This window comes from Phoca vitulina, unplaced genomic scaffold (assembly GCF_004348235.1).
Source record: "Phoca vitulina isolate PV1807 unplaced genomic scaffold, GSC_HSeal_1.0 scaffold53, whole genome shotgun sequence".
Lineage (NCBI taxonomy): Eukaryota > Metazoa > Chordata > Mammalia > Carnivora > Phocidae > Phoca > Phoca vitulina.
In genome coordinates this window covers 6591940-6606667 of record NW_022589756.1, presented here as the reverse complement: position 1 = coordinate 6606667, position 14728 = coordinate 6591940, and the positions used below count along the sequence as shown (strand labels likewise).

General features: G+C 50.2%; 1 protein-coding gene across 3 annotated transcripts in view; it reads right to left on the bottom strand.

Annotated features, from left to right (window-relative positions):
- The window catches only part of DPYSL2 (dihydropyrimidinase like 2), a 133906-nt gene that overhangs the window by 19682 nt on the left and 99496 nt on the right, over nt 1-14728 (bottom strand). For all 3 annotated transcript variants that reach the window (XM_032389183.1, XM_032389184.1, XM_032389185.1), the window contains exons 4-7: nt 6343-6507; nt 3704-3765; nt 3117-3197; nt 2544-2612 (exon numbers count right to left, since the gene is read on the bottom strand). In XM_032389183.1, the coding sequence (XP_032245074.1) occupies nt 2544-2612; nt 3117-3197; nt 3704-3765; nt 6343-6507 (377 nt within the window). The remainder of the gene's footprint in view (nt 1-2543; nt 2613-3116; nt 3198-3703; nt 3766-6342; nt 6508-14728) is intronic.

Here is a 14728-nt window from a genome sequence, read left to right as displayed (position 1 = left end):
TGCTGTTGCCGGTGTACGGGCGGGCTCTCCCTCACTGCCCTGTCCAGCTCGAGTTCCTGCTTTCTTCTCTTTATTGTCCACAGAGGGTTTAACACACAACAGATCCCCGGCGACGAACAGAAAGATCACCACCAGGAGCTGAGGGAGAAGGCGCCGGCTCGTGCCTGGCGGTTCATGGGGCTATCGTAAGGGTGCACCCGCTCAGGGGAAGCACCCAATATTGGGGCTGACAGGGAGCAGATGCCTCTGCACCAGCTAAGAAGAGGTGACCCCGGAAAGCACCCAAGACAGCCTTTCGTGAGACAAGAGGACCCTCCCCAAAAGCCAAGAGCTCCTCGAATTAAAGCACTCCAGATCTGCCAGCCCCCAAAGGCCTCATAATCCACCGCTGGGGACCCCGAAATTCTCCATGCAACAACTGCTACAAGAGAAATCTCCTGTGTCTCATCATGGAACAATGGGTTTGACTTTTGTGGTCAAAACAGCAACCAGAACAACTCTCCTCTGATAGCTTTTGCCCGTTCCGTAAACCCCGGGCTTGCGTCCCGTGTTCAAGCCTGCAGGGGTCTGGGGATGCAGAGCAGACAGGAGAGAGGAAAGCAAGCCCCCAGGAAGGCTCTTACAAGTTCAACAAGAGTTTGGCTCTCAGAAGTAGCCTCGTGAAACAAGCTAAGTGGCATTGGCTTTTCTCAGAGGGCAACACATTCTCGCCTACCTGCACAGCTGGAACAACTGGATGAAGGTGAGAGCTAACGTTCTAAGCCAGGTGTCGTCACCTGGTTACCAGGGCCCACTGGCTTTACAGTGAGCTGGGGCTCCCGAGTGTCGTGTCTGCGTGCGCACGAGCGTGCACGCATGCGAACATGCAAGTGCGAGCATTACAATGTGTGCACGTACACGTGTGTACATGACTGCACACGTGTGCACGTATACGCTTGTGTGTGTGCGTGTTATATGTACATACTAGCGTACAAAGCCAACCTCAGGTACTCTGAGCATCAGCTACTGAGACTCTCGCCCTCTCTCTCCGATAAGCTCCTCCCCAAGTCCCTGTCCACCAGCCCCAGTGACAGCATGCAGCCCTAACACAGGGGCCAAAAGATGTCACCTTCAACCTCCCTCGCCCGTGTGCTGGCTCCGGCTCATCCATTCGGCTTTCTAGTGTGCGTGGAAGCTTGGATGGTGTCAGAGGAACTACATACACCCCAAAGAGGGACCGGACAGTACTGAAAATGTCATAGCTTCCGTCCCTCAACTGATGAAGAGGAGAGTGTCCTCAGGGCCACAGATGGTGCCGAAGGTGCCCTGGTGTGTGTGTGTGTCTGTGGCTCTGTCTCTGTCTGTCTGTCTCTGTCAGTCTGTGTGTGTGTGCACGTGCAGCAAGAAGGGCAGGACAAGGAAGTGCAAATCCTCAGTGGGTATGGGACATTCCCAGTGCCTCCCCCTTCTCTTTTTTCAGCCTCTTTCTGACATTCTTTCTCTTTTTCCAGCCTCGCTTCTCCCCCAAAGTCAGAGGAAAAAGGCTGTGGATACCCTGCCCTCCCACCCCAACCTGGACAAGCTTATTAATGGCACCTTTGGTCTCAAACCCTTGCGAATCTATTTTCTTCTTAGGGAGAGCAGGTGCCCCCTATCCCACGGCTCCTAAAGTGAACACTTCCCAGAGCCGGAGGGAACCTCCCAGTTCTCAAGTTCTGTGCTTTGGGGGCACCGGTCCCATTCATACTCCTCTGATCAAGCATCTCCCTCCACCTGTCTCCACCAGGAAAAATCCTACTGTTAAGTCAACATCCAGTTGCTTGAGGACTTTACCTGCCCTTCTCTGCCTGTCACTTCTTTCCTGTAAGGAGAAAAGTCTGTTCATTTCCAGCATTCTCTTTGCTCAGAGCCGCCAGGCCCTCAAAAGTCTGACCTGGAACCTTTCATCAAGGAGCCAATTTCCAAAAAGGTCACAGATTCTAAGTTTAGAAAAACAGATTCCCCAGCACGTAAGATGTGAGTACCTCCCTTCTGTCTTACAAGCCTCACCATCCAAGACAGTGACCCTCAGCCTATGCTCCTGATCTCAGTGATCCCTCCCGGGTCTGGAAGATTATCTGCTACTCTGCTGATAACCCGCGCAGACTTACCATGGAAAAACTTACAATTCCCCTTATGCTTTTTAGCAATTTAGAAGAGCTGTTAGATCCCCGTGACTATGTCTCGGTGATGGTGAGATTTTGGAGGCCCCCACGTTATGAACCACGAAACCCACGCTGCAGGATGCTAATAAAAAGCTGTTTGTATCTACCCAAAGAAGGGCATGGAGAATCAGAGACACAAAGGAGAGCCTCCAGGCTAAAGAACCCCGACGGCTGTACTCCACAGCTCAGGCGAGGACTTCACTTTGCCTACGTAGACACCCAGACAAGTAACCTGTGACTTCTCAGAAGGCCCAAATTCAGATCCTGAGAAGCCCCAGTCTCGACAGGAAGTGGGCTCTATGTGGCACCGGCAGCACCCAAGGGACACCGAGTCACGCGTTCCATTCAATAGATGTTCACCTCCTCAGGCCGGCTCAGCACATGCCCCTCGGGGCCCGTGATGCCCAGATCCAGGATCCTCTGCTGTTCCTGCAAGGTTTGAAGAAAGCCAGGCATCAGGGAGAGCTGGACTGAAAATGGCTAGAGATCTTTTACCCAAAAGTCACTCGGGCAAGATGTAAAAACGGCCTTGCTGACCACCCAGCCCTCATCCCAGGACCTCGGGAATAGAAGAAGGGTTCACTACCCTGTCCCCAGTCCTGCCTGAGCTCCCACGTGAGTTCAGCTCTTCCCCCGAAATGCTGAAAGCCCACGTGTGCCCAGCCCTGGGCCACAGTGTCTGTGTCCCAGCACCGAGGGAAATGACTCCTCTGTGGAAAGGGAACAGGCTGAATGTCCCGCGGAACCCAGGGAGGCGCGGGTTACCAACATCCATGCTGCTGATGAGACTGCCACCAGCCCCGTGCCCCAGGACGGTGGCACCAGGTCACCCTGCTTTTCCTCCTTGCAGCTGAGCTACAGAGCGGCTTCCCTTTGCAGAGCCCACCTCGCCCTGCAGGCCATGAAGACACCTCGAAGAGAAAAGCGCCGTACCTCTGCAATGATGTCACCGTTTTCTGCGTGGACTTGGGCGATCGCACCGATATCCCGGATCACGCTCAGGACTTCATAGATCTGAAGGGGAAGAGCAGAGGTAGGGAGGTCCATCTCCCCGTTCCCGAGTACAGCCACTCCCCTGCCGGCCACAGGGGTCAGAAACAGCACCCGCGGCTACTAAAGCCAACTCTCTTGACATGCCCCAAGGTCAAGGCTTCTGGTCACCCGGGGCAGAGCAGAACCACTTGGGAATCAAGAGGCAGCATAACCTAAAGGACGCGGAGTAGGGGAGGCTCAAAGAGGACACTCGGGCCTGCACCAGGTTTGCCGAGCGGGCTCTGAGGACACCTCTGGGCCATGCTGTCCCACAGAGGCAGCTCCGAGGCTGACTCCAGAGCCTGGTGGAACACCAATCCGGGGGGGCCAGGGCACTGGGGTCATACCCTCCCTAAAGGTAAACTTACGCCAGGGCCCTCATCCACCAGCCATTTCCCACGAAGCTAAGGGCAGCTTCCAACACAAGAGCATTGACCCCGATGTACCAAATGCCAGTGAGCTTATGCAGAAAAGCCAACTTTTCTTACCTGGGAATCAGTTAGCTGGAAGCGATCCTTGAAAGCCATGTACACGAGGAAGGAATTTACCCCTAGTGGACAGACAAAATAGAGAGGCGGAGACGTGACTTTAATAAATAAACCAAATAATCTGGAAGCAAGTAAGAACGGTATGATACAACGTATATGTGTATATAAAGAGAGACAGAGAGAGGAAGGACAAGAGAGAGACACAGAGATAGAGGTGGAGACAGAGAAAGAAGGATAAAGCAAATGGGGTAAAATATAAAGAATTGGTGTAAAAAAAAAAAAATCTGGGCATAGGGTGCAAAAGTTCTTTTTAGTACCCTGACAGTTGTTCTCTAAGGTTATCAAAATTTGAAGTTGCCCGTATTGTATACCCATCCAAATACACAGCAGTGTTATTCACAATAGCCAAAGGGCAGAAGTGTCCACGGACAGATGACTGGATATACGAAATGTCATACAGCCATACAACAGAATATTATTCAGCCTTAAGCGGGAAGGAAATCCTGTCACATGGATGAACGCTGAGGACATGATGCTAAGGGAAGTATGCCAGTCACTAAAGGACAGGTAGGTAGGATTCCATTAATATGTCAAACTTACAGAGACAGAAAGTAGAATGGGGGTTACAGGGGCTGGAAGAGGGAGGGGATGGGGGGTGGGGGGTTCGTGTTTAACGGGTATGGTATTTCAGTTTGGAAAGATTAAAAGTTCTCGGGATGAATGGTGTGATGATTGCACAACAATGTAGATGTACTTGACGTCACTGAACTGTACATTTAAAAATGACTAAGATGGTAAATTTTATGTTACGCTGTATTTTACCACAATCTAAAAAATTAAAAAATAAAAACAAAAGTTGCCCTCGACTGTTCTGACTTTAAGAAGATGACTAATTAGAAGATTCGGTGGATGAAGATCTATAATAAATGTCTAGATCTTTGGTAAACAGACTGCACGCCAAGCTGATTTTTAAGAAACCTTTTTAAGAAAGGGTCCAACAAGCTGATGTCACAATTCTCACCCTGGCATTTCAGAGTCCTTGTCACCCAAGGCACCAGACCAAACACCCCTGCCCCATATCCATCACGATGGTAAACAACTGTACTGACAACCTTCTAGTTCTGCAGCTTAATTCAAGCCACCTGGGGGTGCTGGACGCTGCCCCAGGTTCAATGGCTCGGGACAACCCAGCCTTTCTCTCCTGCCAGGCAACAGTTGCTATGGTAACCCTCCTGGTTGATTTGAAGTCAATTCACTTTCAGTATGGAAAGTTAAACCCCCTTGAGCCTCAGTATTCTCAAAAGTAAGAAAGGTTAAGGATTACCTGTTTTCTTTTAGGTGGGACCTTTGTACCAGAATCTTAGGATATCTAGTCCAAAACCCTGTGAGAGATGTTTTTGTTTTAATTCAGACTCATAAAATTTAAGTAATTCCCCAAGGTCATAAGACTCCAGACTTTCATTCTGGGCATTTTCTGCCATATCTGTGGATACCTACCATACCCATGCCTAGAGATTTCCCTCCTGCTATTTTACTCACCGCTCATGGTACTTCTGAGCTTAGAAGTCTCGAAACCTGAAAGCAATAGGTGCTTCCCTGACAGTTAAGATCCAATGAGGTCAACATGTCACCCTAGGAGTCTAGTCTATAACCAAGCTCAAGGGGACCCCAGAAGATGATGGGACTCGGCGATACCACCTCAACTCCCAAGGTTCCTGTGGAGAAAAAAATCCCGGAGGCACCTTAAGGTAGTCCAGATTCCTCCAGCCTCCCCGGGAATCTTCCAGGGCCCAACCTCTGGAATCCTACTCCCTAAAATAGTCCTATGGAATAAAAAAGACCCGGGGCACCTGGGTGGCTCAGTTGGTTAAGTGTCTGAGTCTTGGTTTTGGCTCAGGTCATGATCTCAGGGTCGAGCCACTTTGGGCTCTGTGGTCAGTGGGAGTCTGCTTGAGATTCTCTCTCTCCATCTCCCTCTACCTCTCCTCTCCTACTCTCTCTCCCTCTAAAATAAATAAATCTTAATAAATCAATCAATCAATCAATCTTAAGGAAGGAAGGAAGGGAGGGAGGAAGGAAGGAAGGAAGAGAAAGAAAGGAGGAAGGAAGGAAGGAAGGAAGAGAGAGAGAAGGAAGGAAGGAAGGAAGGAAGGAAGGAAGGAAGGAAGGAAGGAAGGCTCTTCAGGTTGTCCCAGAGCCTCCTCACCCTCAAATCTACCCTGGTTCTTATGGGTTTGTACAAAGAGCTTGCCTGAGTCGCCCACTCAGCGTCCTGGGCACCGGCCCCCACCTATGACTGCCCAGAATCATCACTGGGATAAGCATTCTCGGCCTCAACTCTGCAACCCGGCTGGGTGCAGTTCCCTCAAACCAGTAAGCTGTGAGCCGTTGTTATATAAGAACCGGTCCCCGTGGTGAGGCTCGGGTTCTCTTGTCCGCAAAAGCTTCTACTGCTGTACTGGGTTTGGTCACCTCCAACGGGCACCAGCTGCAGTTCAACCCTCTCTCCTGGCAGGCATGGAGGTGAGGCACAGAAGGGATGTGCAAGCGCGATTCACAGAGCTGTCCTTCACAGAGCTGTGCTGGTTCGTGCACTGAAATGGGAATATCCCCAGGGCCGTTTGGTCAGCACAACCTACCGTGGTCCTTCACCAGGGCCTCCATCTCCTCCTGGATGCCCTTATGCCACTCAGTGATGTCCACGTGCAGAGAGTAGTCACAGCAGGACTTGCTGTCAGCCCATTCCCTCCATTGGTCGAAGGCTGCCAGCAGGCTTGTCCCGGGCTCGGGCACGACATGGTCAACTAGGAAAGAAGAGACACTGGTCGTCACCAACAGAAATTTCAAGGGCCACGGGTCAGCAGCCGTTTTCCCACTGCAACCTTGAACAAGGCTCCTTGGGTTCAAAATTCGAGGTGGTGATCTCTATAAGCAGCTTCTAAGAATCCACTGAAACCAGCGGACTCCCCAAGAGGAAGAAAGCAGAAAGCAGAAACTTGGCATGGCGTGATCACTCCGGTGAAACCACACGCGCACCGCCCGGATCTGATCGCCCAGCTCAAAAGGCCCTGAAAGCACGTACCTCGGGTACATTTCACGGACACTGAGTCCTTATGGACAATGGCAGTGTCAAATGGCCGGCCGGAGCTGCCAACCCTTCCCATGTGTTGATAGCTGCCAGTAAGATACCCCACCAGACAGCATGGAAGTTGAAGATGCTGGACCACAGCCACACAGACTGGGGCTTTGAAAGGTTCCCGGCATATCCAATCTCTCCGCACCGCTCATATTTCTGCCGCATAATACCACTTTGTAATTTAAGGGAGATCTTTCGTCTTAAGAGTTCAAAGCGTCTTTTAAAACAGTGGTTATTGTTATATTGTTACTGAGTTAGGCTGAGATGGAGGACAGGGGACTTTGGACTCCGGCTGACCTGAGTTGGTCTCCTGGCTCCACCACCTACCAGCAACGTGCTCTTGGGTAAGCGGCTTAATCTCCACCACCCTGTTTCTGGAGTGGTTTAAAATGGGGATGTGAACTGCCACACACATTTCTTAAGAGGATTAAATGAATCAGCATATCTATCGATCTTTTGTCATTCGCCTATTTAAATCTTCCAACAGTCTCCCCTTGGTCTTAAGATAAAGAATCAAGGGGCGCCTGGGTGGCTCAGCCGTTAAGTGTCTGCTTTTAGTTCAGGTCGTGATCCCAGGGTCCTGGGATCGAGCCCCGCATCGGGCTCCCTGCTCAGCGGGAGTCTGCTTCTCCCTCTCCCACTCCCCCTACTTGTGTTCCTGCTCTCACGCGCGCACTCTTTCTCTCTCTATCAAATAAATAAATAAAATCTTAAAAAAAAAAAAAAAAAGATAAAGAATCGAGTCCCCAACAGGGTCCACAAGAGTCTGCCCAGCTTGGCCCTTGCCTACCTCTACAATCTACAACATCACTCTGGATTATCTCCCACCTTGCACTCTGCTCTCCAACCACGTGGGCTATCTTTCAGTTCCTGCTCCCTCCTGCCACAGGGCCTTTGCAGAGATACTGTATCTCTATGTCTCAGAGAGCTCTCGCCCAGTTACCCTGATGACCAGAGGTTTGCCAGAACAATTACTCCCCATCTTCTGCACAGAGACACTAAAATATGAAGTGAAAAGACTTGTCCAAGGTCAAACCAAACTTATGCAACAAAGAAGATAAAACCCAGGACTCTAGACACCTAAAGCAATGAATCATTCTTCTAAATAAAATATTAGGTTGTCTACACCCAGGTAAGCAGTTCTCAGCTAAAAAATGCCAGCCCAGGAACGCTAGTGAGCTCAAATTTCTGAAATGGCTCAAATCTTGCAGATGCTGCTGAACAATAATCAACTGAGCTTGGTTTTATAGGTCTCCAAAATGTGGACCTCTAAGCTGAATTTTCTTTTGATGAAATGTACTTTTTTTTAATAAGTAACAGTATATGTAACTAAATGGGTCCACGCACCACTGGTATTGTAACACATAGAGTATTCTCTAGTGAAAGCAACGAGGACGTACACTTGTAAAACAAGTCGGTTCCATCTGTAAAATGCTAACATAGAAACCCTGACAAAACAATTCCGATTTTCTTAAATTGTGTCCGCTCCCCCTCCACACACACACACGGGAAGAAGAAGGGGGAGTGGGAGGGGGGAGAGGAAGAGGAGAGGGGAGGGGGAAGAGGAGGAGGAGAAGAAAATATGACTCTGTGGCCATCACAGAATCTCCGTAGTCATGTCCCTGGCTTCATCACCCATCCCACCACACCGGCCTGCATAAGCAGCCAGATGGATCTTCTTAAATCTTTCCCCAGGTCCCACCACTCTGCTGATGAATCTTTCGGTAGCTGTCCACCACCCTAAGAGTCAAATTCAAATCCCCTCCCTTGATCCTGCAGATCGGGTCTCATCTCACCATGTACTCTCCACCTCCTAGCCCTGCTCACCACCATCAGCCCCCAGTTTTCATACCTTGACCTGCCTGACTCCTCCCCACCTCCAGGCCTTCATACCAGCAGTTCTCTCTCTCTCTCTGGAAACCCATTCCCTTGGCTCTTTACTTGGGCATCCCCGCCTCCTTGTCACTATCCCAGGGTCGCATCCCCATCTGCAGTAATTTCTGCCCCGGTTCCTCTCGTTTGCTATCTGACTCCCCACTAGGATGTAAACTCCAGCACAGGGATTAAATGCTTGGAAAGAGGAAGTGCTCGATAAACGTTTTCAATAAATGAATGAATGCTCCCTTCCAGCTCGCATTCCTCCCGGCAAGATCTGCACAGAAGGAGCCCAGAAGGAGGTGCTCTCCCAGGAATGTGACCAGATTTTCCTGCTCACCCACAAGTATATGTAAGGTCGTCTGGTGCTAAGCTACTCAAACTTGAGTGTGTTTAAGAATTCTCTTGAGAGCTTATGAAAACACAGGTTCCTAGACATCATCCCCACAGTTTCAGATTCTGTAGGTCTGTGCTGAAACCTGAGAACTTGCATTTTTAATAATCTCTCTTGGAGCAGATATGTCTGCCTTGGACCACTCTGAACATCACTAACTGAGTGCAAATCTTTTCCCACTTACTTCTCCTACCACCTGAATTCACTCCTGCCCATTGTACCATGAGGGTCCTGTTGTACGATCCACCAGCATGATCACTTACAAAAAAATATCAGGTTCCCTGTGGCTGTAATACGATGGCTTCCCTCCATTTCCAAAAACAGCTCCTAGAGTGACAAACTCTTGCAAATTCAGGATGCAAAGCTGAGGGCTCCAGGGAAATCCACATGTTTCCGCTAAGAACTAATGACACTCAAGAAACGTGGCCACGAAAAGCCTCCTCGTGTTTTCCCACAGTCTTCTTTCCATAGGAGCTCTCTCCGGGGAAAAGCTGCTCCAGGGAACAGGGCAGAATGTCATCCTCGCTTCCGGAGGGAGAAGAGATTCCCCACTGAAGACACAAGCCTGCAAAGGATTTGCCCAGAACTCTCAGGCCTTTCCTCTGGTGATTTTCCTAAGCTATCTGTCCCTGCAAGAGCCTGGCTCCTGCCTTGCAGCTGACTTTTTCCGCTCATGTAATAGGTGAGAGAAAGCTCATCAACCCAGCCTTCCACCAGGCAGGGAAGAGAATGACCCTGGGGTCAGCAAGCTGGTTCTTGCTGAAGTTCTGCCTGGCTGTGTATACTCTTTGGGAACTCCATTTCTTCATGCATAAAATATGGGCAGTGAGGGCTGCCGGAGGTTTAAGAAAGCATGTATGAAAGCACCTGGCAAAATGTCTGGCACACACTGAGTTTTCATTCCCCAGGGATTTCAGCGGTTTCAGTGGCAGGCCCGTGAATCTGGTCGATGAGGGAGCCAAGAACATGCCCCGGGACAGTGGCCTGAATTGAGGAGTCACAACCAGGGTCCGGAAGTGCCTGCATCTAGAAGACACCAGCTACTTCCAAAGAACTATTATTACTTCTCTTAAAACTATCAAAAGAGGGGCGCCTGGGTGGCTCAGTCGTTAAGCGGCTGCCTTCGGCTCAGGTCATGATCCCAGGGTCCTGGGATCGAGCCCCGCATTGGGCTCCCTGCTCTGCCGGAAGCCTGCTTCTCCCTCTCGCACTCCCCCTGCTTGTGTTCCAGCTCTCGCTGTCTCTGTCTCTGTCAAATAAATAAATAAAATCTTTAAAAAAAAAAAAAAAAACTGTCAAAAGACCCCCAATTTTTTTTAACAGTGTTATTGAAATGTAATTCACATACTACACAATTCGCCCATTTACACTGTATGATTCAACGGTGTTTGGGCTAGTCAGAGAGTTGTGTAACCATCGCCACAATCTAATTGTGGAACATCACCCAAAAAAGAAACCCCATACCCGTCTGCAGTCCTTCCCCATTCCCTCCTAAGCCTGCTGCTCCCAGTCCCAGGCAACCACTAATTTGCTCGCTGTCTCTATATATTTGCCCCATCTGGACATTCATGTAAATGGAATCACACAGTATGTGGTCTTCTGCGTCTGGCTTCTTTCACTCAGCATCATGTTCTCAAGGTGCATCCACATTGGAGCAGGTCAGCCCTCCATTCCTCTTTACTGCCCTGAGTGCTTTCGGTACCCTATTTTTATATTTATAGGATATTAGCAAGGCGCTGGACGCAAAAGAAATAAGTTGCTCCTTGAAAATTCAAATATAGAACTCCTCTGGAGTTTGTAGGATTTAGAAGACCCTACGTTTTTAACTTTTTACTTTGAGGTAACTGTAGGTTCACATGCAGTTGTAAGAGATCCTCAGACCCTCCACCCAGTGTTCCCCAGGGGTAACATCTTGCTTCATGTTAACACGATATCACAACCAGGACGTCCGCCTCGACACAATCCAAGACCCCAAGTTTTTAAAAGGCCAGCAGTTGGTGTTTGTGACCAGCTCTCAAGGGGCCCAGAGTTATTGAAAACACAGAGGTGCCAGAAAAGTCATCACTGCAGTCCCTGTTCGGGAATTGAGGTGGCTGAGCAGGAACCCCATCCCAAAAGTCTGCTGGGGAGAAGCAGGTGGAGCAGGAGAAAGAGGGGGATGGCCCTGCTGGGTCCCTCTCTGGCCCCAGCCTCTCTGAAGCCTCCCACATGGTTGCACGGAGGGCAGTAGTTCTAGAAACTCCATTTAGTACACACACCACCCCGCACTCCCCACGGCATTTACTCTATCAGAATTGCCCATCTCCTGCCTCCCCTTCCAGAATCGTCGCTGCCTCATTCTCTAGTCCCTGCACTTAGCTATCTGTGCGTCTGCCTGCCTCTCCCATTCTCGACCTAGATGGAATCAGCGGACTTGAATTAAAAGCAAACCATCAGGAAGACAATGGTTCATCCATGGGGCATCCAGCTGCTACCTACTCAGCAAGATGCTGGGTGACCTATTCAGCAGAGAATGGCTTTTGTTGGTGAAGAGATAAGAGCCTCCGGGAGCCCCCCCCCCAGGCCTGCCAGTTAGAATAACATGGTTTTGTTCTGGAAAAAAGCCGAAAGGGAAGAGAAAGCACCTGCCCTTGGGAACATAAGGGGTCCCCGGAGGAGCAGTGGTGGAGAAATGGAGCGAACACCGGTACCCAACCCACAGGGTTCCAGTGAGGTGTAATGAGTTGGCGTGGGAACTCCTAGAAGATGCCTGCTACGGAGCCGTGCTCAATAAACACCAGGAGGGAGACAGTGACACTCCTTTGTACGGAAAACTACCACACATAAACCCCGTCAGGAAGTATTTCAGCTGCCTCTAAAGCACACGCTTACAGGGCTCCCTACTTGCCTTGCACAAACATACTGCTTCTCCAGCAATGCCAAGAAGCATTTTCCACAGAGCTGGAACTACCTGGAATGTTTGTGCCTGACATGCTCATCTACAAAGCGGGGACAGTATCATCTCCCAGCACCTTTGTGAGTGCTCAGTGAGGTGGTATTAGTTAACAACAAAGCGCTATTCCAGTATGAGCACATCCTCTTCCCTGTGTCCCCCAGAGCATCAAGCAGAGGACTGGCATACAGAAGGTGCTTAATAAGCAGAGGAGAGACCAAACGTCACACATGCCTCTGGCAAGAAAAGTCCTTGGCCGGAGCACTGAGGAACCTCTTCCTCCAAGAGGCCCAGCCACGGGGCTCTGTGATTGAACACTTGACCCATGGATCCCTAGCACTCCCTGGGAAAGCTCTTGGAGCATACAGCTTTCCTGTCCGTCTGCCATATAGACTCACTGCGGCTGGCTGTGAAATCCCAGCCCTCCTGAATGCTGGCAAGGGGACTCACCACAGTGACTACCTTTAACCTAAGTGTAACTCACACGCTTCAAAACGGGAGGAACGGTAAAAATAATCCTTATCGAATACTTCCTATGTCTGATTCGATTTTATGCAACTTTCGTGGACTATCTCGTTTAATCCTTACATTGGCCCGCTAAGATTGGAGCCAGTGGGGGTCCCAGTTTTCAGGTGGAGAAGCTGAGGACAGTGGGGTTAAGTAACCCGCTCATATTCCTTAAAATGCAGAGATGCATGCAGAAGGTGTGCGACGTTCATACCCCCGTGCCTCGGCCAAGCAAGGCCCTTGAGAGAACTCTGGGAGGTGGTCAATAACGTGGCCATCGGCGGTAAAATGGCTGACCAGCAGAGGTGGAATTCGAGCCCAGGAAGTCTGACTCCAGAGCCTCTACTCTTAAACGAGTGGGGAGAGCTGGATCACTGAGACGTGAAATGGAGCCTTATCCCTTTATATTTTATAACTACAGCATGTAGCTCAATTAATTCAATAAACAGAAAACTGTGTAATTAGCCTAACAAGTCCAGGGATATTAACTCAGGCTCCTAACTGCTCGACCTTGGAGGCACCTGGGTAATCCCCTCATTTCTCTCTCTGCCAAACTTTCTTTAATGTAACCTTGCTTCTAAAGCTAAACAAGTACAGTCATACAAAGTAAGCTGAGCCGGGAGTAATTGTTCAGCATCCAGTGATCACTGCTAGAATCATTAAGCCAGAATCTGGAGGGAATAAGGGCTGAAGCGAGATCCAGTAAAATGTATTTATAAAACAAGCAAACAACCTCTGATGTGATCTGATGATCAGCCAGCTTCGGAGGAAAACAAAGAGGTAGAAGGTACAAACCATACCCTTAAAATGTTGAAAATCTAGTTTGGGGGGGAAAAAAAAAAAGACATTCAAGAGTGCAGGGAGGAAGTGATGTTGCTCCATCCTCAGGCTACCCTCACCCTGCCCTCACCAAGCTCTGCAAAAAGCTGAATGCTGTTGATGTCCCACTTTGTCACCTCCCATTCACTCTCGGCCCACTGCACCCTTGGCTCTACCATGCCAACACCCCCGAACGAGCTCTCAATTCTTCCCATCCACTGGGGACCACCACCGCCCTCCGCTGCATCCTGCTGCCCATGCCCGCCCCAGCTCCCAGACAGCATTCCGCATGTCTGCCTCTGCTTTTCTCTGAATAACTGTCCCCTGGCCCCCCTTGGGCCCCAACGTTTTCAATGCTGGTGTCCCCAGGAGCTCTGTCCGACTTCATTAAATTCCACTCACATGTCTGACATTTATTCAAAAGGTCCTGAGCCGGGGATCTGAACAGCAGAACCTCAGGCCCTGCTCCAGCTGGCTGGCACGGGGCCCCTTATTTCTTGCTCTTGTCTTTTTTCTGCTCTCCTTGCCCCCAGCCATGTCCTCTCTTTCTCCTTCCTGATCTTCCTCCTCCTTCCTCTGCTTCCTGCAATCTTCCTCAGTGCATCTTGGGCTCAGCATTTGACAGGTGACAGATCTGGGGACTGGGACTCTCTTCAGTCTCAGGCAAATCTGGGATAAGCAGCTGGAAGCAGGACTACAGCACCTGTCAGGGCTGGCTTCTGCCACGTGAAGGGAGCTGCCCATCTAGAAGCTGGGGGTGGGCACCAGGAGTTTCCCACCTGCAGTCCATGCCTCCTGCTCACCCATTTCCCTTCCTGTGGCCTGCGCCCGCCAGAATGAAATTGCCATTCCTTCCAGGCTGCTGGAAGATGACTCTGGGAGTCCAGGAGCTAGAGCTGGAGTCTGAGGGTGGGAAAGGAGAGGTGGGGAGCAGGCCAGAGAAGGCCCAGCTTCCAAACCCAGCATTCTTTCTGATTCTAAAGATGATCCTGGACAGACATCCTGAGCTTTCCTCCATCTTCACAACTTGACACCAGCAGAACCAGACGTCCCCACGTTAGAGAAATACATCCACCCCTCCAGAAGTATATAACTTCATACCGCTGTTCGCATTTATCTGATGGCAAGAACATCAACCTCCCACGGGTCCAGCTTTTCCACAATTCACGAAGTGCTAGCGCAGGCCTTACCTCACTGGATGCTTACACCAGGGAGGCAGACGTGTTTCCGATGCTGACATCAGAGACCAACTGTGGCTGTGAGACTTGCCTGCGGTCAAGCAGACACAAACTCACAGAGCTGGAGTCTAACCCCCACCTTCCCTTACAGCCTTTACGGATGGCCACCTTCTCGGCGTTTCTA